The sequence below is a fragment of the Heloderma suspectum genome, chromosome 1 (genome assembly GCF_057233095.1).
Source record: "Heloderma suspectum isolate Gila_16-S chromosome 1, 16-S_ref, whole genome shotgun sequence".
In the NCBI taxonomy this organism is placed as follows: Eukaryota; Metazoa; Chordata; class Lepidosauria; order Squamata; family Helodermatidae; genus Heloderma; species Heloderma suspectum.
In genome coordinates, this window is record NC_139458.1 from 6,230,595 (window position 1) to 6,253,920 (window position 23,326).

At 48.4% G+C, this 23,326-nt stretch overlaps 1 protein-coding gene across 2 annotated transcripts; it reads right to left on the bottom strand.

Annotated features, from left to right (window-relative positions):
- Positions 1–10,785: 10,785 nt before the first annotated feature.
- On the bottom strand, positions 10,786–21,321 carry VCPKMT (valosin containing protein lysine methyltransferase). 2 transcript variants are annotated; one of them, XM_084834254.1, is made up of 6 exons: positions 21,036–21,321; positions 15,045–15,155; positions 13,882–13,954; positions 12,154–12,273; positions 11,857–11,961; positions 10,786–11,186 (listed from the first exon to the last, which is right to left on the bottom strand). In XM_084834254.1, exons 1-6 carry the CDS (start codon positions 21,284–21,286, stop codon positions 11,145–11,147), a joined length of 702 nt encoding a protein of 233 aa, XP_084690380.1. In that variant the 5' UTR covers positions 21,287–21,321; the 3' UTR covers positions 10,786–11,144. The 2 variants fall into 2 exon arrangements, with proteins under 2 accessions (XP_084690380.1, XP_084690390.1); XM_084834264.1 differs by lacking the exon at positions 21,036–21,321 and adding an exon at positions 20,349–20,660.
- Positions 21,322–23,326: the final 2,005 nt, after the last annotated feature.

Here is a 23,326-nt window from a genome sequence, read left to right on the forward strand (position 1 = left end):
ACAGATGGCTGTCCAGCCTCGTCTTGAATGCCTCCAGTGTTTGCAGTCATCTGCAAATTTGATCAGCATTCCCTGTACCTCCTAGCAGAGATGACAGTATTCCAGCCGAGCTATTTAAAATCCTAAAAGATGATGCTGTTAAAGTGCTGCATTTAATATGCCAACAAATCTGGAACACTCAACAGTGGCCACAAGACTGGAAAAGGTCAGTTTACATTCCAATTCCAAAGAAGGGCAACGCCAAAGAGTGTTCAAACTACCGCACCATTGCGTTCATTTCACATGACAGCAAGGTGATGCTCAAAATCCTACAAGCTAGGCTTCAGCAGTATGCGAACCGAGAACTACGGGAAGTACAAGCTGGGTTTAGAAGTGGCAGAGGAACTAGAGATCAAATCGCCAACATTCGCTGCATCATGGAGAAAGCAAGAGAATTCCAGAAAAACGTCTATTTCTGCTTCATTGACTACGCTAAAGCCTTTGATTGTGTGGATCACAACAAACTGTGGCAAATTCTTAAAGTGATGGGAGTACCAGACCACCTTACCTGTCTCCTGAGAAACCTGTACGAGGGTCAAGAAGCAACAGTAAGAACCCGACATGGAACAACCGATTGGTTCAAAATTGGGAAAGGAGTACGACAAGGCTGCATATTGTCACCCTGCTTATTTAACTTATATGCAGAGTACATCATGAGAAATGCCGGGTTGGATGAATCAGAGGTCGGAATTAAGATTGCTGGGAGAATTATCAACAACCTCCGATATGCAGACGATACCACCCTAATGGCAGAAAGCGAAGAGGATCTCAAGAGCCTCTTGTTGAGGGTGAAAGAGGAGAGTGCAAAAGCTGGTTTGAAACTCAACATGAAAAAAACGAAGATCATGGCATCTGGCCCCATCACTTCCTGGCATATAGAAGGGGAAGAAATGGAAGCAGTGACAGATTTTACTTTCTTGGGCTCCAAGATCACCGCAGACGGTGACTGTAGCCATGAAATTAAAAGACGCTTGCTCCTTGGGAGGAAAGCTATGGCAAACCTAGACAGCATAGTCAGAAGCAGAGACATCACCTTGCCGACAAAGGTCCGTCTAATCAAAGCTATGGTTTTCCCAGTAGTAATGTATGACTGTGAGAGCTGGACTATAAGGAAGGCTGAGCGCCGAAGAATTGATGCTTTCGAACTGTGGTGCTGGAGAAGACTCTTACGAGTCCCCTGGACTGCAAGGAGGTCAAATCAGTCCATTCTAAAGGAAATCAACCCTGAGTGCTCATTGGAAGGACAGATACTGAAGCTGAAGCTCCAATATTTTGGCCACCTAATGCGAAGAGAAAACTCCCTGGAAAAGACCCTGATGCTGGGAAAGACTGAAGGCAAAAGGAGAAGGGGACGGCAGAGGATGAGATGGCTAGATAGCATCACGGATGCAATGAATATGAACTTGAGCACGCTCCGGGAGAGAGCGCAGGACAGGAAGGCCTGGCGTGCTATGGTCCATGGGGTCACGAAGAGTCGGACATGACTGAACGACTGAACAAACCCTGTACCTCCTCCTCCAAGTCATTAATAAAAATGTTGAAGAGCACTGGGCCCAGGACTGAGCCCTGCGGTACCCCACTCATTACCTCTCCCCAGTTTGAGAAGGTCCCATTGATAAGCACTCTTTGAGCCCTATTCTGTAGCCAGCTGTGGATCCACCAGATCGTTGTTTCATGTAGCCCTCTTTGAGCTAGTTTGCTCATCAGGATATCATGGGGCACTTTGTCGAAAGCTTTGCTGAAGTCGAGTTGTATTGTGTCTACAACATTCCCACAGTACACAAGGGAGGTTACTTGATACAAAAATGAGATCAGATGCGTCTGGCAGGATTTGTTCTTGACAAATCCATGTTGGCTTCGAGTAATCACTGCCTTGTTTTCAAGGTACTTACAGATGGATTGCTTTATGATCTGCTCCAGAATTTTCCCAGGGATTGATGTCAGACTGACTGGTCTGTTGTTCCCAGGTTCCTCCTTTTTACCCTTTTTGAAGATAGGGACAACATTAGCCCTCCTCCAGTCATCTGGCACTTCACCCGTCCTCCATGATTTCTCAAAGAGAAATTTCTCATGTCCATTTCATTCATTTATTGAATTTTCATCCAGCCTCAGGATGTACAGCAATCCCATTTTATCCTTACAGCAATCCTGTGAGGTAGGTCACAATGACTCATTCTCCAAAAGCATGTGTGGTTGTTAACTGAATGCACTACAGAGAACCACTGTTGTGGTGGTGGCAACTCACAGGATCGAAGCATCAGGACTTTGATTCACCTCCTTTGATCAAGGAATGCTGATAAAAATTGCAGATGACACAAAATTGGGCAGGATAGCTAATACCTTGGAAGACAGAAACAAAATTCAAGGTGATCTTGATAGACTGGAGCGCTGGGCATCTGAAAACAGAATAACATTTAATAGGGATAAATGCCAAGTTGTACAGCCATTTAATTGGTATTTCAGAAATTAGTAAGATTTGGGCTGCATTAATAGCAGCATAGCTTCCAAACCCCGTGAAGTAGTAGTTCCCCTCTACTCAGCACTGGTTAGGCCTCATCTGGAGTACTGTGTCCAGTTCTGGGCATCACACTTTAAGAAGGATGCAGACAAACTGGAGAGGGTTCAGAGGAGGGCAACCAAGATGATCAGGGGACTGGAAACAAAACCACATGATGAGAGACTGAAAGAACTGGGCGTGTTTAGTCTTGAGAAGAGAAGACTGCGGGGAGAGATGACAGCGTTCTTCAAGTAGTTGAAAGGTTGTCACAGAGAGGAAGGCCAGCATCTCTTCTTGATCATCCCAGACTGCAGGACATGGAATCATGGGCTCAAGTGACAGGAAGCCAGATTCCGGCTAAACATCAGAAAAAACTTCCTGACCATTAAGAGCAATAGGACAATGGAACCGATCACCTAGGGAGGCGGTGGGCTCTCCCACACTGGAGGCATTCAAGATGAGGCTGGAGAGCCATTTGTCAGGGATGCTCTGACTTTGATTCCTGCACTGAGCAGGGGGTTGGACTTGATGGCCTTGTAGGCTCCTTCCAAACCTACTAATCTATGATTCTCCCTGTTCAGGCTTCCCTGTTCGCTCTGGGCTTAGCTGCAAAACTTACAGTAACTGAGGGAGGAAATGGATTTTCCCTCTGCAGTATATTGTCCTGAGCTGTCCCTGTTACAATGCAAAGTATTTTCGGGTGACTTGGTCTTAAATGACTCATTAAGACCCATTAGCTTTACAAAAGACCTGCTCCTGGTTGAGATGAAAACTGCCAGCACTGGTTCCTTGATCTGGTTCAACACAGCTGCTTGCATTTTTTGGACTTTCCTTGGAGGGCGTGGCTATGGGGACTGACATGATGGGCACCTGCCCTTCAAAATTTTCCATTGCAGCACTGTAGAGAGCTATCAATGTTTATGGCCTTTTAGAGGCTATAGACAACTATTTCCTGCCCGGATGAGTTCGCAGTCTAGAAATTGACCCAGGGGAAGCCACAGAGAGGGGCAGATAGAGGAAGAACATGCATCCTGTTTCAGTTACACACCGTTTGGCTTAGGTTTGATTGTGTGAAAAGGTTCCTAGAAATGTACAAATCCTCTTTGTGTCTGCCCAAGAGTTGACATGCCTCAGAAGACCTCCTAATGAGCTTCCCACCTGGACACGGTCCTCAATCCACAAATCCCACCAGCAGGTCCAGCACTGGAACTCTACTACACAAGCACTCCTGTCCGCAGCATGGCTTTCTTGTTGTGGCTTTTGTGGTAGGGGAAGGTGTGTGTGTGTGTGAACAGGAGAGTCCTCTATTACAGACATGTAATCCGACAAGTCTTGCAGGGTGAGAGGGAGTTTGGGCTGAGAGCAGCCAATGAACCAAAGAGAGCCCATGTGTGCTCTATTCAAAGGATCTCATTGTTTCTTGCCTGTGACAATGAGCGTGGCCATGATGTCTGGCACAGCATGGGCCACGTAAGCAAGAAAATCTTGCAGCCTTCAATTCCAGGCTGGTCATACCGACAGATGAGCATGCAAACCTTGATCCCTGCAGAGGCCAGAAATGTTTCCCACAGACAGCAACAAGCATCCGAGTGCAGTTTCGTTTTTTAAAATCTGCTTAAACTCTCATTGCAAAATGACAAAACCTGAAGGATTTAAATCAGCCGTCACCATTGGCTATGCTGGCTGTAGCTGATGAGCGTGGCAGGCCAAAACATCTGGAGGGCTACAAGCTGTCCACCCCTGACAGAAATTAAAGATGACTTATTCCGTGTCCAGAGTGCAGGACACTGAATAATGGGCTCAAGTTACAGGAAGCCAGATTCCAGCTGAACATCAGGAGAAACTTCCTGACTGTAAGAGCAATACGACAATGGAACCAATTACCTGGGGAGGTGGTGGGCTCTCCCACACTGGAGGCCTTCAAGACGAGGCTGGACAGCCATTTGTCAGGGATGCTCTGACTTGGATTCCTGCACTGAGCAGGGGGTTGGACTCGATGGCCTTGTAGGCCCCTTCCAACCCTACTATTCTATGATTCTATGACTTCTGGGGGTATCTTCTCCCACTTGAACTTGCCCATGTATTAAGATCTCCTGCACAGGCCTTCTCACCCAGAGGGCCTTTTCACTGGCAGAGCCCTGCTTGCAGACTTCAATCCCCAGAGAGATTCACCGGGTGCCCATGTTCTGTTGGGGATACATGACGTTGTGGCCATCCAGCAGCCACCCCGGAGCTTATCAGGGAAAAATCGGATTTCCTGACACTGCTTAAAGACCGATTATTTTCCTCAAGTCAGGTTCTCCCTGGTATAGTTGCTGTGTGCCCCAACCCCTGCATTGACTTCAGGTATGCTAGCCCTGCCCAGGGGTGTGCCTTTCACCATGACCTGAGTCAAGGGGTGTTTCCTGTCCCTGCACATGCCAATTAGTGTCTACTCAGAAGTAACTCCCATTGTGGTCAATGAGGCTTCCCCTCTGAATGCCCACATCAGTACTTACAGAGATCCCCCCCCCTCAATTGAAATGGCACAGTTTAAAGCCCAATTCCCTAGGTGATGTAAAGCGTGATCTCGGGGTTCCAATTCTCCATTGTTTGCTTTATTGCTTTAGGTGGTAACTATTACAAGCCTTCTTATAGAGATCTTGTGGGTTAAAATGGGAGCTGGTTTCTGTCTTTGTGTTTACTGCTCTCTTTCCTACAACAAATACATTAGTGTCTCCTCAGAAGTAACTCCCATTGTGCTGAATGAGGCTTGCCCTCTGAATGCCCACATCAGTACTTACAGAGATCCCCCCTCAACTGAAATGGCACAGTTTAAAGCCCAATTCCCTAAGTGCGGTTAAGCATGATCTCGAGTTTCCAATTTCCCATTGTTTGCTTCATTGCCTTAGGAAGGAACTAATTCACAGCTTCGTTATGGAGATCTTGCGCAGTATTGGTTTGGTTAGAAAGAGGGCTGGTTTCCCATCTTTGTGTTCTCCCCCCTTCCGCAGCACAAGCATATGCGTGTCTACTTAGAAGTAACATCCATTCTGTTCAATGAGGCTTGGGCCTCGTTGGGAGGCTTGTCTTACAAATGCGCACAAGGGGAAGTAACTACATCGCCCCTTCCTTACGGAGCCTGGAGCGGGGGGAAGCCTCTCTTATTGGTTGAGCAGCCCCTGCCACTCAAATGACATTCACTCCAACCCCTCCACCCCACCCAGAAGTAAGTTATGTGAAGCCACTTAGAATGGTGCAATGTACACCCTTGTGGAGCTCTGCCCAGACCAAAAGTGGCTCCTACAAAAATGCGGGTGAGCCACTCCTCCCTGGTTTTGACTGTTAAAGCCTTAAATGGTTTGGGACCAAGTTACTTGAAGGACCGCCTTCAGCCATATCAGCCTGCCCACACTTTAAGATCAGAAAGAGAGGCCCTTCTCATTTGCCCACCCGTGAGAGCAGTCAGGTGGGGATCACATGTGAGAGGGCCTTCTCTGTAGTGGCCCCACACCTTTGGAACAAGCGCCATCGGAGGTCCGCCTTGCTCCATCATTGCAGACTTTTAAGAGAGCCTTGAAAACATATTATTTTACTTTGGCCTTCTCTTGATATGACTTCTATTTTTGCTGTTAACATTGTTGCTGGTTTTATTGCTGGCTTTTATTGTTGCTTTTATTGTTTTTATCACTTTTATTATTTTAACTGTTTTAGGGAGCAATCCTATGGCCATTAGTCAGCGGCTAGATGGCCATAGGATATCTTCTTTCCCGGGAAACAACCTTCTCCCCCTTCCGCGCTGACTCGCAGGCAGTGTGGAGAGGCCCTGTGCTCCGCACCCGCAAGAGGAGTATGGAGCAGCCAAAATGGGGCGTTCTGGGGTGGGAAGGGCGGAAATGCCTGTACAACACATAGGATTGTGTTGGCACCCTCCTCCCCCGCTCTGCCTTCCTGTGGCTAGACAGCTGAAAGCGGCAGTCTAGCCAAAAATGCAGGGCAGGAGGCGCATGGAGGAAACAATCCCCTCTGTGCTTCTCCTGCCCTGCATTGGATAGGCAGCCACCTGTCTGCATGGGATTGCGCCCTTAATGTATTTTATTGTTGTAAGCCGCCTTGGGAGGGCTTCTGCTCTGAAAGGCGGCCAAGAAATATTTTAAATAAAATAAATAAACTTCTCTGCACAAGGCCTTGGGATTCACCTCTACTAGTTTTAATTCCTTCCCACATTTACAGTTTGGTTTTGCAATGCCTCACCAAGCCAAGGGCACAAGAAGCTTCCGTGCGAGCCACAAACTTAAAACGCACCCATGTGCTCATGTGGGCTTCAAAGTGCAGATGGGCATCGCTTTCACTTTCCATCCACTGACCCTTTTCCTAAGGCCTTATTCAATTCCCTGTCACAATATTCTGCGGGGGGGGGGGGGGCAGCTTTTGCAGAGAGAGAGAGAGAGAAAACAAACACCTTATATGCAAATGGTTGTTGACATACTTTTTAAAAACACATTTTTCTGCCCCAATGCGTTTAGAATCTAAACGCTCACATGGGGCGGGGGGGGGGGGGAGAAGATAGGCAGAGGCAAGGAAGTGAGAAGCAAAGGTAACAAAAATAACCCCAAAGCTCCTTCACAGATCTGTGAACAAGGTGGACAACAAGTTATACCAACCCTTTGATCGTCCCATCTCTGCTGGAACAAAATCTGCAAAAAGCATAGTCAAACGGGTTTAAATTCCTTGAGGGTCCAAAGGGAGAGGAATCCAGCAGACAATGCCTCCCTTGTCTGTTTTGCTATCTGCCCTGAATTCTTGGGAACAATGTTCCACAGGCAGGCTCATGAGATCATCCTTGGATGGCCTCAGGCTCTAAAATATTGAGCAGTGCAGCGATAGCTTCTACCATGCAGGCAGACTTGGGGGGCTTCCAGGCAGAGGGTTCACAGTGCTACCAGCTAAAAGATGTTGTGCACCTATTCCATCTTTTCCTCCTTGATGGGGGTGGGGGGATGGCAGTGGAAAAACACGGGAGAATTGCCAGTGGAAAATTACGTTGTTTGGGCCTTCTGTGAACAAGGCAGGGTGATCGCACAATAAAAACAGTGTCTGGAAACCCCCATGGCAATGTCTTCCTTAATAAAACCAGGCATGGCAGAAGCGCCACCACTGGGACTTTGATAACTGAGCAAACACAGTAACATTTCTACAGCGCGCCTCCCCTACAAAAAGGCCTGCAGCACTTATTTAACCATAATTCCTTCTTCTCTCTCTAGCAAGCTGTGATTCTGAAAATTCACCACATCCACACTAAACTACAATAGCTAGGAATGGATGCTATGGAAGAAGCCATGCCACTGCCGGTGAAACTGGTGTAAAAGTTTGTTGTATGTTAGATATGCCCCACCTCCCTGGAAAGTTGCAATCACCAAAATTCTCCAAACTTCACTTCGAAGCTCAGTTTGACTCACTCCCATTTTCATTTGTGTCATATTTTCGGTTTGTTCAAACAAGACAAGAGCACATCTCGAATAGGAAAAGTTCACATTTTTCAAAAGTGTGCACTTTTCCCCCGTTGAATAAAGTGTGAAAATGTTTTTTTTAATGCGTTTCAAAGTGTGCGTTTTAAAAAACAGCAGCATGTTTTTTGAATGTGATTGCACGTGTGGGGATATGTAAACATTTTTTGAAAAAAATGTGTTCCCCTCAGTGTTTGGGATTGTGAATGGGGCAAATCTGGATGATTTGCAAACTGAAACAAAATTCTCCAACATCCCCATGGAGCCAGGAGTGTTGTCTTATACTGCCCCCTTCTGGATGGGAGAAATTGGCTATCGAACAAACTAGCCAATGAATGAAAGGACACTTTCTTCCCCTATTTTGCTTGGACTTTGGCATCTCAACATCTGTTGGGGGCTGGAGGTGGGCAAGTTCAACCAAGTTAAAACTGAAAACAGACAAAATGGAAATCCAGTGCATACCACTACCCCGTCCAAGGGAAATGGGTGATCTGACCGGTTCAGCATGAACAGAAACATCCTTTTTGTATGGCTGCTGCAAATGTTCTCCTTGTGGGCAGGTTAAAATCCAATATAAAATCAGTGGGTGAATCAAAAAAAGGCATGTTGCAGAGCCAACCCACCTTACCTTATTTTTCACAGAGACAAGTGGAAAAGGTTGTTTTACAACCAGATCCTTCTTTTCTACCTAAGGTGGTATCAGACTTTCATCTTAATCAAGATGTGATACTTCCCTCCCTTTTTCCATCACCGTCTTCACAGATAGAAACTTCCTTACATGACTTAGATGCGCAGGGGGCACTTGCCTTCTGTAAGGAAAGAGCGGGACTGTTCCGCCGCTCACAAAGACTTTTTGCGTGCTGTGGCGGTCCAAAAAAGGAGTTACAAGTGTCCTCCCAAAGACTTGTCTCTTGGATTGTACATGCTGTCAAACTCCCCTATGAGCATGTGGGGTTAACACTGGATGGCCCCATTAGAGTTCATTCAACTACAGGCATCTCCATCTCGACTGTGCTTGAAAGGGGAGTGTCGATTCCAGAGCTGTACAGGGCTGCGACCTTCGTTTCTCATTATAAACTTGGTGCTTGAGCATGAGAGGATTGTATTTTGGGGCATGCAGTCCTGTCATCAGTTCTTCCATAGGATATTGTGGTGTTCCAACCTGCCCCCGGTAAGTGAGCTTGTTAATTGCCCATATGTGTGATGCACACAGACCATGAAGAAGAAAGGCAGGTTGCTTACCTGTCACTGTAGATCTTTGAGTGGCCAACTGTACATTCACACAACCCACCCACTGTCCCCGCTTCGGTGTCAATGTCACTACTGATGTCGATACTGGAGAGATTTCTTCTCCTTGGTTAAGAGATCAGCTAGTCGCTCTCAGTCTCAAGGAACTGAGGAGATGGGTGGGAACCTGCTGGGGCGTGCGCAGTGGATGGTGGGGGAGGGCTCCTGCCAAAAATGTTTTTCTCAGCTATGGAAGTTTCCTGAATTGAGGCTCTGTGCATGTGCAGAGCCCATATGTGTGATGCACAGAGACCACAAAGAAGAACTATCAGTTGTCAGCTGCATCCTTTCTCCAAATGTCTACAGAATCGCTCCCTCTGCTGCTGGACTGCTCTAATAAAGACTTTCCCAGAGGAAAACCTGAAGCTCCCGAATACTGAGTCAGACTTAGGGATGTACGAACCGTTACTGCTGGGTCTGGCGGGGGGGGGGGGGTCCACGGGGGTGAGGGAGGCGATCTGTCCCCCCCCCCCCCCCCCCCGGAATCTGTCCGGGCCAGCTCCACTCTGTCGCAATCCGCTTCGCTGGGAATACAGCCGGCCACCATTGCCGTGCTGTATCGCTGGGGTAGGGTGAGTCTCCTGACACAAATGGCGTAGTGGGTGCCATTTGTGGCTGCAAAGCTGGTAGATTAGCCTAAATGCAACCATTTACAGCTGCATTTAGGCTAATTTATCAGATTTACAGCCAGAAATGGCGTCCACTACGCCATTTGCGTCCCTGTTCACGCGATAGGCTTCACAAATATTTGCGTAGCCTATCGTGGGGAAAAACAGTGTGTCTGTCATAGTTCTAACTAGTGTTGTACAAAAGTCACTTACCTGGTCCCGCAGCTTGCTTCGCGGTGGGGGGGAGACGCTTCGGTTCTCCCCCGAAGTTCAGGCTGGGGGGGGGGAGGCGCCCTGCCTCGCCCGGCCGAAATTCAGGCTGGGGGGGAGGCGCCCCGCCTCGCCCAGGCCAATTTCAGGCCGGGGAGAAGCGCCCCGTCTCCTCGGCCACGAAATACAAAAGTGAATGGAAAAAAAAACCACACACCCGTGACAGGCTACGTAACAATTAACGTAGCCTATCATGGCTAGATTTCCAAAGTCAGCCGTGATAGGCTACGTTAATCGTTATGTAGCCTATCACGGGTGTGTTTTTTTTTTTTTCATTCACCTTGTAATGGCGGATCGGAAGACCGGCCGCCGCCCCCGCCCCCACCGAAACGCTGCCGAAACCCGCCGCCGGGAGGGACATTCGAGGGAGGTAAGTCCCATCCCGGGGGGGCGGGGGGGCCCCCGAGAATTTCACCAACAATTTCGGGGCCCCGAATGCGTTGGCATTCGGCCTCCCCGAGATTCGTGGAGAAATTCACGGCCATCCCTAGTTCTAACCTCTTCCATGAGTAACAGCAGGTACATCTCAATCCAGGAAGCTCAGGGAACTTGGGGGTGGGGGGGTTGACTTCAAGAATGCATTAAGAACACCCAAGAGTTTAATAAATAATTGTATATTTTAATAAAATTTCTAATAAATTGTTACTAACCAAACATATCATTACCCAAGAAAGGCTGGACAGTGTGTATAAATATACATGCTAAATCACCCATCTGACTTTCTGCATTACACATCCATGTTCACTTGATTTTCAAAACTGCTGTTCTTCTGCAACCAGTTTCCATGTCGATAGATTATAGAATGGTACGGTTGGAAGGGGCCTACAAGGCCATCCAAGGCCTTGAGTTTGTGTTTATAGCTCTCTCAAGAAAACTGACTGCATGTGTCATCTTGTTGATCCACTTTTGCCACAGAGACATTCTACAGAGGATTTGTGAAGAACTCATGGTTGTTTCTTAAAACTTCAATTTCTTTCCTTCAGAACTCTCCCCAGTAGCCTGAGTATCAGAAAACAGCATTAAAGGTGTCATGATGAAAAATGCTGAAAAATGTTAACAAACAAACAACTTTGGATGAAACTAACAATTGGACCCTGCAAACTATGGCATGCAAACAGGGGACCAGACCCTCTAATGTGAATTCCTCCTTCCCTTGTCAGCCTAAGCCATCAGTGTTGCATCAGTACAGATCCTAACCTGGGCTCCCTTTTAAACCACTTTCTGAAACCAAGGTTTGAAGTGTGCTAGCAAACCATAGTTGTAAGAGAACCTGGTTAGCATTAACCATGGTTAGCCTCAGCGCACATGCAATGCTGGACCACAGTTAAGGCAAATATGGGAAGGGGAATTTGCATCTGAAAGGGAAGAAGGGAGAGGAAGGGAGTGTGTAGCTCTAAGCCTGGCTCCAAATTTGCAAATCATGGTTTGGAAGGAGCCAGCATTACATCCGCACTAGGCCAGTACCTATCGATCTCAGGCTGCAGTGAAGAGGAAGGAGATATAGAAATGAAATTTTGGATGGTCCTCACCTCTAAATCTAGATGGGATTCAGATTATGAAAAAACCCTCCATCACTGCACTGGCTCCAAAGGATATAAACTTATTTGCAACCATTACCAAACATCAGCACATCTCCAGTGGGCTGGGCTCCATTATGGCAGCCACTTACCATTTTCTTCTTTCGGATAATAAAGATATGAATGTCCTTGCTCCGATACTCCTCATCATGCTCATCCAGGGGAATCTTTTCCAACTCAAAGTCCCTCTCAAGAAGCTGCGATTGAAAATTGCACCAGAATCAAAATTCACAAACCACGAGCCATGAAACAACAACTTTGAGATGACAACTCTAGAATCCTGGCAGAGTAATACTGTCCTCCAAGAATTCAAATCACCATAGGTTCCTTCCTCTATAATAAGAAAGGCTCCACCAAGACATTCTCCTAGAAGCACAAAGACAGCTCACCTCAAAGTATCTTTTCTCCACTTCTGGGTTTTTCCCCATAGTCCTTTCTTCATAGCAACAAAGGATGCAGGTATCTGGGCCAGCCAGGTCCTTCAGGGTCTTGAGCAATGGCTCCAGAGACTGCCCATAAAACAGAAAGTATTTGCCATTAAGGGTGCAATCCTACGTATGTTTAGGCAGAAATAAGTCCTACAACTCCCAGCATCCCCCAACCAGCATGGCTGGCTGGGGGATGCTGGAAGTTGTAGGACTTATTTCTGTCTAAATATGCATAGGATTGTGTCCTATACCTCATTTCACTACCTGTAATACTTCAGCAGGTAAAGGGCTAATCCAGACTGTACCGAAAGACTGGAATATTCCAGCTAGGGTGCTACATTTAGCAAAGATCACAATATAGTTCTTTTGTGGGCTCACTCACACAATTACCTGGGAAAATTACCTGCCAACTCAACGGAACTTCTGATTTAGATGTTCCAGATGAGAATTAGCAGCTAGAGCAAGCTGAAAGCTCTGTCAACTCTAAGCAAGTCCGAGGGCTGTTGACCTGTGGATGAATGATTATGTGAACAACAGAAGGACTGTTATTTCTAGAGCCAAGTGAAATAGCCTCCCCAAAATTATCCACCCTATTTGTGGGTGGTGAATTGGGGGGGGGTCACTCAATGTTCTGGGGGTGGGTGTTTCTCCTCAAAGAAATGTCTCTTCTGAGAAACTTCAGCTCAGTTAATACAGAATGAAACTGTACTATTAGTTCATACTCATGGATGAAGGAAGTGACAGAGGACTGGGAAGAATAGAGGCCGGGATCACAGCTTCTTTCAACAGCATTTAAAATTTAGGGGCTGGATTCATAGTCATGTCTGAAATTCTCCACCTTATTTAAAAGCAGTGAAATGGGGGAGGGGGTGTTGCTGAATATCCCCTTGGAGAGATAATTTCCCAGTGGTTTGGGGGGAAGCCTGAAAAAGCAAATGCTTTAGAATTTCTCAGAAAACAACTTTCTAAGAAATCTTGGCTCAGCTCTAGCTATATAGTGGGCAAAATTCTCAGATCCATCAAGAAAACAGATCTGGCCTGTGAATGACTCGAGTCAGTTATATGAGTGTGGCCTGGAATTCTTGCAGGAGATCTCACAGGACAGCAACCTCTGAATGTTCAAAGTGCTTCACAAAACATCTCATTCATGCCACAAGAGCCTTATTAAATAACTAATTACTATGTAATCGTTAGAATAGCATTTGCTAACCTTTTAATATTCCAGTCTTTTCAGGAAGTCAGGAAGAAATATGCTCAGTCCAACCCACACTCAAAACCCAAAACCCACCCATAAGAAGATGGGGAAATGCAGTTTTCAGAGAGGTTGCTTTAGTAGAATAGAAAAGTTCCAGGCGCTGAGATGCCTTGCTAACATGAAAGTTGACACAGGGGCCTGGAAGTATGGCATGTCATAAAGCTTTTTCCCAAGCCTCACAACACTGGAATTCCCATCTTATCTTGGGGGTGCGGGGGGAGAAGAACATAGGAAGCTGCCTTCTACTGAGTCAGACCCTGGGTCCATCTAGCCCAGTACTGTCAACGCTGACTGGCAGCAGCTCTCCAGGGTTTCAGGCAGGAGTCTTCCCTGCCCTGCTTGGAGATGCCGGGGATTGAACCCAGGACTTTCTACATGCAAAGCAGGGGCTCTACCACTGAGCTATGGCCCTTCCCAAGAAATAAGTGATTTACCTCCTCATAGTAGATACAGTCTGCCATCAGTATGTAATCCGGGGCAGGAAGGAAGTCTTTTACTTCTTTCCCCCTAAATAAGAAGTAGAGGTGGTGGATGCAACTCCCACAATATGGGAAGAATATTTGGTTTATTTATTCATTATTTTATTCATGCCCTGATTTTTGCCCAAGACCAGCTCCCAAAGAAGCTTACACAAAAAATGCACAGGAAGGTCCAAATATAGGGATTCATGTAATGGGGTATGTATGGCAGGATCTTCTGTCCCCCACCTCCTCCCGTACCTGCACAGAGTGGGGGCAGAAAGAGCTGCAGAAGGATGTTGGGGCAAGCTGATGGTAAAGATGCCAACCCACCGAAGCAGCCTCTCTGCTGATCTGTGTCAAGGGCTCCTTGGAGGGCTCTCAGTCTAATCCAGTAGCCAAGTCCAGACACAGACAAAGGGATTCTTTTCAAAGCTTTATTCTTCTTTTACAACTTAACAGCTCTACAGGTAGCAACTAGATCTGAGCAGCAGCATCCCTATGCCCTAAGTTAGAACAGTTGGTCCCCGTCTGAAGGGCAATTACTGGCAGACCCCTGAATATAAGGACTAGGGAGAATCCCTCCCCTTTTCCCTTGGATCCTCTGGGCGCAACCGTTCTTTGAGCGCGAACCATTTGGCGCCGCTCTCTGCGTCTGCGCCGCGCATCCCCCCCAGTCTGCTATCTGTGCTGAGTCACTCCCTGGACTGCTTTCTAAACTAGGAATGTGGGTGGGAGGAATCTCCGTCAGCTGTTGGTCCTGGGAAAAAAGGAGCGCGCTCCTCTCCCGAAGGAGCGACTGCTCTTCCTCAGCATCAGAACTACTCTGGGATTCTATGGGCTCAGTGTCCACCCTGACAATCTGCCCATTTATTTCAACTTCTAGCCACCCCATCCCCATCCCAAAAGCTTAAAAAATCAGCTTACATAAAACATTCAGTCAGGTCAAATCAATGTAAAGAATAGCTTGGGTAAATTAAGAGCAAGCCCAAATTCATATTTGACCTGGGCGTTCACATTACAGACCTCAGCACCCCCTAAGATTTCCTCTCTCTGATTTAAATAGGCCCCCGTTAACCAAACCTGGTTTTCAGTCTCTTAAGGGAATCTAAATTACAAAATGAAAAGTTCATACGAACCATTTCAGTACCTTGGCTTGAATGGAACCTGTGATAAGATGTTGATTATTCTCAATGTTCATTTCCAGCAAGTCCTGAACTTCCTCGAGATCTGTAACTGTAACATTTGCCCTGCAGAAGGGGTGGAGGAGGATCAGTTCAATAGATTTCATGACCCGTCTCATTCATACACACAATACAAGAAAGCACACAACACACAAGCTCAAAATTCCCTCACTCAGTTTGAGTGAAAGTGTTGAAACCAAATTCAACAGCGCTTAGATCCCGACACGTAAAATGACACAGATCCAGTTTGTGGAAAATGAACTAGGTGTACACAGTTAAAATATAAAATTTAAAAAACATGGAAAAGAGTTATGTGTAAAAGGGATTTACAGGAAAACAAACATAGCCTTCTGCTGATAACCCTCCTGTGTTGTCCCACTGCTTCTTCCATCCTTTTCCTTACTGCAGATTTAAATCTGTTAAGGAAAAAGAGACTGAGTTGTCCTCCTGGAAGTAGGGTTGCCAGGTCCAGAGCATCCTAGGTCCTGAGATTTCAGGGCCCAAACCTGAGTCCAGACCTAGGGATAGCCCTTGGTGATGTCACAGGGGGTGGCCCATGGTGATGTCATTAAGCACGATACATTAAGCATCAACCACAGTTGCTCAGTAAGAATCCAAGGCAAACCATTCAACATCACAGTAATTCAAGTCTATGCCCCAACCGCTGAGGCCAAAGAAGCTGAGGTTGCTTGGTTCTATGAAGACCTACAACACCTTCTAGAACTAACACCAAAAAAAGATGTCCTCTTCATCATCGGGGATTGGAATGCTAAAGTAGGAAGTCAAGAAATCACCGGGATAACAGGCAGGCATGGCCTTGGTGTACAAAATGAAGTAGGACAAAGGCTAATTGAGTTTTGCCAAGAGAACATACTGATCATAGCAAACACTCTTTCCAACAGCAGAAGGGGCGACTCTACACATGAACATCACAGGATGGCCAATATCGAAATCAGATGGATTATATCCTTTGCAGCCAAAGATGGAGAAGCTCTATACAGTCAGTCAAAACAAGACCTGGAGCTGACTGTGGCTCAGATCATGAGCTGCTTCTTGCAAAATTTCGGCTTAAATTGAAGAACGTAGGGAAAACCACTAAACCATTCAGGTATGACCTAAATCATATCCCTTATGAATATACAGTGGAGGTGAGGAATAGATTTCAGGGATTAGACCTGATAGACAGAGTGCCTGAGGAACTATGGATGGAGGTCCGTAACATTGTTCAGGAGGCAGCAACTCAATCCATCCCCAAGAAAAAGAAATGCAAGAAAGCAAAGTGGCTGTCTGATGACGCTTTATAAGTAGCTGTGGAAAGAAGGGAAGCGAAAAGTAAAGGAGAAAGAGGAAGATATATCCAAGTGAATGCAGAGTTCCAGAGAATCGCAAGGAGAGACAAGAAGGCCTTTTTAAATGAACAATGCAAAGAAATCGAAGAAAACAATAGAATGGGAAAGACAAGAGATCTCTTCAAGAAAATGAATGTCCCTGATACCCATGATAGTGCAGTCACTGAACTTGAGCCGGACATCCTAGAGAGTGAAGTCAAGTGGGCCTTAGGAAGCATTACTAACAACAAAGCTAGCGGACATGACAGTATTCCAGCTGAGCTATTTAAAATCCTAAAAGATGATGCTGTTAAAGTGCTGCACTCAATATGCCAACAAATTTGGAACACTCCACAGTGGCCACAAGACTGGAAAAGGTCAGTTTACATTCCAATTCCAAAGAAGGGCAATGCCAAAGAGTGTTCAAACTACCGTACAATTGCGCTCATTTCACATGCCAGCAACGTGATGTTCAAAATTCTACAAGCTAGGCTTCAGCAGCATGTGAACTGAGAACTACCGGATGTACAAGCTGGATTCCGATGAGGCAGATCAAATCACCAACATTCGCTGAATCATGGAGAAAGAGAATTCCAGAAAAACGTCTATTTCTGCTTCATTGACTACGCTAAAGCCTTTGATTGTGTGGATCACAATAAACCGTGGCAAATTCTGAAAGAGATGGGAATACCAGACCACCTTACCTGTCTCCTGAGAAACCTGTACGAGGGTCAAGAAGCAACAGTAAGAACCAGACATGGAACAACCGATTGGTTCAAAACTGGGAAAGGAGTATGACAAGGCTGCATATTGTCGCCCTGCTTATTTAACTTATATGCAGAGTACATCATGAGAAATGCCGGGTTAGATGAATCACAGTTCGGAATTAAGATTGCCGGGAGAATGATCAATACCCTCAAATACACAGACGATACCACCCTAATGGCAGAAAGCGAAGAGGATCTCAAGAGCCTCTTGTTGAGGGTGAAAGTGGAGAGTGCAAAAGCTGGTTTGAAACTCAACATTAAAAAAACTAAGATCATGGCATCTGGCCCCATCACTTCCTGGCATATAGAAGGGGAAGAAATGGAAGCAGTGACAGATTTTATTTTCTTGGGCTCCAAGATCACCGCAGACGGTGACTGTAGCCATGAAATTAAAAGACGCTTGCTCCTGGGGAGGAAAGCTATGGCAACCCTAGACAGCATGGTAAGAAGAAGAGACATCACCTTGCCGACAAAGGTCCGCATAATCAAAGCTATGGTTTTCCCAGTAGTAATGTATGGCTGTGAGAGCTGGACCATAAGGAAGGCTGAGCGCCGAAGAATTGATGCTTTCGAACTGTGGAGCTGGAGAAGACTCTTACGAGTCCCCTGGACTGCAAGGAGGTCAAATCAGTCCATCCTAAAGGAAATCAACCCTGAGTGCTCATTGGAAGGACAGATACTGAAGCTGAAGTATCTCATACTGATACTCTGATACTGAAACCACCCAGAGAGCTTCAGCTATTGGGCGGTATAGAAATGAAATAAATAAATAAATAATGAAGCTCAAATATTTTGGCCACCTAATGCGAAAACTCACTGGAAAAGACCCTGACGCTGGGAAGGATTGAAGGCAAAAGGAGCAGGGGGTGGCAGAGGGTGAGATGGCTAGATAGCAGCACCAATGCAATGAATATGAACTTGAGCACACTCCGGGAGAGAGCGGAGGACAGGAAGGCCTGGCATGCTATGGTCCATGGGGTCACGAAGAGTCGGACACGACTTGACTGAACAACAACAGTTGCTCAGAGCATGTAATTCAAATAAAAAACAAAGTCTAACAAATGAGAAAATATTTCTCTGGTTGGAAATTAAGATAGAAATCTTAGCTTCAAGGGGGTGTTCCCAGGTTCAGCTGAAGTGAGGGGATCATTCCTTCTCACCTGTTTACAAAACCTGGATAGGGAACATTTAATCCAGCCTATTCACTTCTGGCAAGAAGGGTTTAAATGCCCTCAGGCCAGTCACCAGAAGGCCACTGTAGGAAGAAAGGCTCCTCTTGTGCAAGCGCCGATTCATTACTAACCCCTAGCCTAGAGGGACGCCAGTTTTCTTCGGCGTTTTCCTGGCAGACTGTATAGTGGGGTGGTTTGCCATTGCCTTCCCCATTCGTGACTACTTTTCCCCCAGCAAGCTGGGTACTCATTTTACTGACCTTGGAAGGATGGAAGAGGGGAGCCTAAATCCCATAGAACTCAATGGGACTAACTTCTGAGTAGATATTTTTGTGAACTGCCCAGAGAGCTTCGGCTATTGGACAGTATAGAAATGAAATAAATAAATAAAAAATAAAAATAGATATGGTTAGCATCCTGCTGTTGTTGTTAAGCCTTGACTAATGGGGGGATCCCTCTCAAAATTATCCATAGCCCACTGAAGCTTCTGGTGTTGATCATTCTCTGTTCAGAGCCATCCAACTATTCTTTCTTTCATGCATTCATTTCATTACATTTATATACCACCTTTCTTCCATTGTGGAACTCAAGGTGGCTACATGTGGTTCCCAGGTGGTCCCCTCTGAGCACTGACCAGACCCAGACCTGCTTAGCTTCAGCAAGGAGGCTGCCTCATGTGCCTTCAGACTATGCCTTTTCACAAGAGACCTCGATTCAGACTGTAATATTGCTAGGGATGGATGACCCCACCCCCGTCTGGTATCAGCAGGTGTCCGCTGAAGCGCTGACCCCACTTGAGCCCCCCAGACCCCTACTCGAGGCCCTACAAGTTCGCCGAGCTGCCCGCACGCACCCTGGATCCCGTCTGCTAGCGCCCTCCATTTTGCTGAGCTTATTTTTACAGAAAAAATGAGGTAATTAAAATGTGCATATTTTATTATGTGCAATTTGGGCTGGGAAAGGCTGATCTACCCAATATTAGAGGCCTAAATCTATGGGCTTCAGTAGTTCTAGCCATTTCTCAGTGTGACAGAGCACATTCTTTGAATGCAGAAGGTTGCAGGTTCGATCCTCGGCTTCTCCAGGTAGGGCAAGGAAAGAATCCTGCCTGAAACCCTGGAGAGCCGCTGCTGCCAGTCAGCGTCAACAATACTGGGCTAGATGGACCCAGGGTCTGACTCAGTCTAAGGCTGCTTCCTCTGTTTGTATGGTCTAGCACTGCTCTGTCTGTGCACAGTCAAAAGTGGCCACATGCTCAAAAAATTATGGAGGACATGGGGGGCAGAAGGTTACAGTGCTGCTGCTGTTGCTTTCCTCTTCCTAGCCAAGCTGGCTTCCCCCGCTGCTGTTAGACATGGCATTTTCTGTGCCTACATTAGAATTTGCGTGATAGTGTCAACAATACACTGTAAAATAATTTGCTTTAAAATTTGAGTTCTTGAATCGGGAGTTTCAAGACCATCTGTCATCTTTATATGTTTGATGTATATATACTTTTGTTGTTTAATTTCAATAATTGCGGGTGGTGGTAAATATTAGAATAACTTTTATCCTGACCTTTGGATTGTATCTAATTAAAACATGTGGCTATAGGGGATTATTTGGGGCGGGGGGGGGGGTTCTGCTTGAGCCACAAACTCAGCAGGTGGCCCTAAGCAAACCTGCCACCCCAGTGCAAAATACGGTCAAACAAACACTAGCCCACTTCACAGGGCTGCTGCAAGGATTGCAAGAACAGTAACAGATGTGAAGCATTTTGAACACTATGTAAATACTGAACTGCATATAGAGCAACATGCTTATTAGGTCAACTTCAAGACTGCCAAAAACGTGCAAGCTTTTGAGTCCTGCATCCCTATGGTGCTAGACATCATGCAAAGCCCATACTCGGCCAGCGAGCCTGTGAGCCTTAGGAACATGCGATGACGAAGAACACATTCCTAGAGGACACGGTGAGATTGCGCTTGGGGCATCTGTGTGAGGAATCCGTACCGAGCGAGACCTCGGGGCCAGACTCGCCACATCTCCAAATATGGCCCTCCTTCAGTTCTCAATCCTGAGATGTCTCCACTGATGGTTGGGACACAGGTCAGAGAACAAGATGCAGTCGGGGCAGGGAGAGGGGAAAGGGCTGGAAGCACGGCACATCTTGCTGGCCAAACGGGGTATTTGCGTGCATGTACCGCACAACCAGTTACGACTAAGCTATCCCACATATCTCAGACCTCCGCACACACTTGGGGGAAACGTGACCCAGCCTGCCTTCCAAGGCCGGTTCCGCAGCCCGCCTCTGGACCGGGATGGGCAGTTCACGGCTCCGGAGGAGGCGGCTCAGCCCCGGCGCGTGCGAGGGAAGCGCGCGGATCTCGGCGCTCGGGGAGGCGAAGCGCGCCCGCACGGAGCGCGGCTGGCGGGCCGCCGCTACCCGGAAGCGGGCCGCCCCGTCGCCCGGAGCAGGCTGCCGGGCCGCCGAACAGCGGCGCGCCACGCCGAAGCGCCGCCGGCGGAGCCTTCCCCGCGGGCCCTGCCTGCCGGCCCGCCGCCGCCTGTGAGGAAAGCAGCCGAAGAGGCGGCCGAGCGCGCGGAGCCCCGGCCCGGCCCGGCCCGGCCCGCGTCGCTCGCGGGCGCGGCGAGGGGCGCCCGGCTCCGCCCCCCGCCCCGGGCCCGGCCGTGACGTACCCGAGGCTGGCGGCCATGAGGCCCACGAGGCCGGTGCCGGCGCCCAGCTCGAGCACGGCCTTGCGGCGGAGGCCGAGGCCGCCCGCCCGCGCCGCGCTCTTCTCGAGGAAGCGGGCCAGCACCAGCGCGGCGTCCCACACCACCGCGCCCGTCCCGCCGGCCGCGCGCTGCGCCAGCCGCAGCGCCCCGCCGCCGTCCCGCCGCCGCAGCTCCCGCTCGCACAGCAGCCCCGCGCGGCCCGGCGACGACATGGCCCGGCGCCCTTCCCGCGCGCCGCTCCGGGGAGGCCGTCGGGCGGGGGGGCGCCGCCGCGCAGCGCGTCAGCGCGCGCCGGGGGCCTCGCCGCGGCCCGGAAGGAGCCGGCGCGGCGCGGGCCTAAGGCGACGCGCGGCCGGCAGCCGGCGGCGCCCCTCCGCCCTCGCCCTCCGGGCGCGGCCCGGCCCGGCGAGGCGAGGCGAGGCGGCCTGGAGGGGCTGCGCAGACCCGCCCGGCCCCGCCCGGCCCCCAGCTTCACCCTCCGGCAGCGTCGCCGAGCACGTCGAAGCCTACGGGCGCTACATAACCAATAGTGAAATGAAGCCGTGAAGGGTGCGGCGTCGGCTGGGTGACGTTTTCGTTTATAACCTTAAAGAAAATTAAAGCGAAAAATGATGGCCATTCTGAAACAAAGAACGCTCACTGAGCGCTAGGGGCTGCTACGAATCAAAGCGCGCAAGTAAAACCTGTGACGCTTCTGCTGCGTCGCACAGCGCACTGCCGCGGCTCAGGGCGCGGCTTTGGGGACTCGGGCTTGCAGGGGCCGAGGGCAGGGCGGGCCGGCTCGCCTCTGTGGCTGCCGGCCACCGAAGCCTGGCCGGCCGCCTCTGCTCGCCGTGCTGCACGGGCCGCTGCCCGTTCCCTCAGCCTCCGTTCGGTGGGAAAATGGCGGCTCGGGTTTTCCCGTGAACGAAATGTTGCGTAAATGGCCCCTTTCATGGCCTTTTACATAACATTAAATTTACGGGAAAACCCAAGCCGCCATTTTTCCACCGAACGGAGGCTCGCCGAGGGAACGGGCAGGCGCTCGCAGGCCACACGTTGGCTCAGCCCGCAGGTCCGGCCAGCACGGCGGCCAGGCGAGCGGGGTCCAGGAGGCCGAGCGGGGGGAGCCTGCCGGGCTCCACCGCCCTTCTCAGACTCCCAGGACATCCCTAGCTGAGAGATCGAGCAAGGTTGCTCTTGATGGACGTCGCACATGCGCCACGCCCCATAACTCCGGGTGGCTCTGGAAAACTACCGTGGGGGCACCAAAGGCACTGCTTGCCCAGGGTGCTATTTATCCTAGGGCTGGTCCTGGGTGGCGTGTCATCTTTTCATTCTTAGGAGCTTCTTTTCTCCCTGGGAGTCTGGGATTCTTCAAAAGCGTGATCTGTTTTCCAAGCATTTGTTTACAATTTTTCTTTCTGTTGTTTGTCATTTCTTACTAAAAATCTTAATCCTAGACTTGGAAGGGGCCATTGAGGTCATCGAGTCCAACTGCCTGCTTAGTGCAAGAATCCAGTTTAAAGCATCCCTGACAGGTGGCCGGCCAGTCTCTGCTTGAAAACCTCCAAGGATGGAGAGCCCACCACCTCCCTGGGCAGTTGGTTCCATTGTCTGGCCGGTCTGTTAGGAACTTTTCCCGATATTCAGCTGAAATCAGCCTTCCTGTAAGCCTGTTATTTTGTGTCCTACCATCTCGGATGATAGAGAACAGGTTGTGGCCCTCTTCTTGTGACAACCCTTTAGGTACTTGAAAAGTGCTATCATATCCACCCCATCCCACCCGTCATCTTTTCTCCAGGCTAAACATACCAGTTCCTTCCATCTCTCCTCGGAGGACTTCTTGTCCTCTGATCATCTTTGTTGCCCTTGCTCCATTTGCAGAGGAGACTCCGCTCTGTGACCCTTCTAAGGTGGCAGCAACATTTGGGGGGGAATTGAGGCAGAGCCCCAGAAATTCTGCTCCACTAAAGCCAGCAAGAGTAGTAGTAGCTGGAACATAGTATTCTTGATCATGTTATATTGAATATGCATTTTAGTTCTAGTATTTTAATATTTCAAATTTTCTTGTAAGCCACCTTGAGCATTTTAATAGAAAAGGAGGACGTAACTATATGTTTGAACTAATTTCAGTGCATTTGGAAACTGCACAGTTCTGTGTTCTTCAAGCTTGAATATCACCAGATGGACCTACAATCCCACAGCATCTGTTTTCAGAGAGAAGAGTAACTGGAGGCAATCTGACCTCTTCCCCTTTGTGCAGCAAGTGG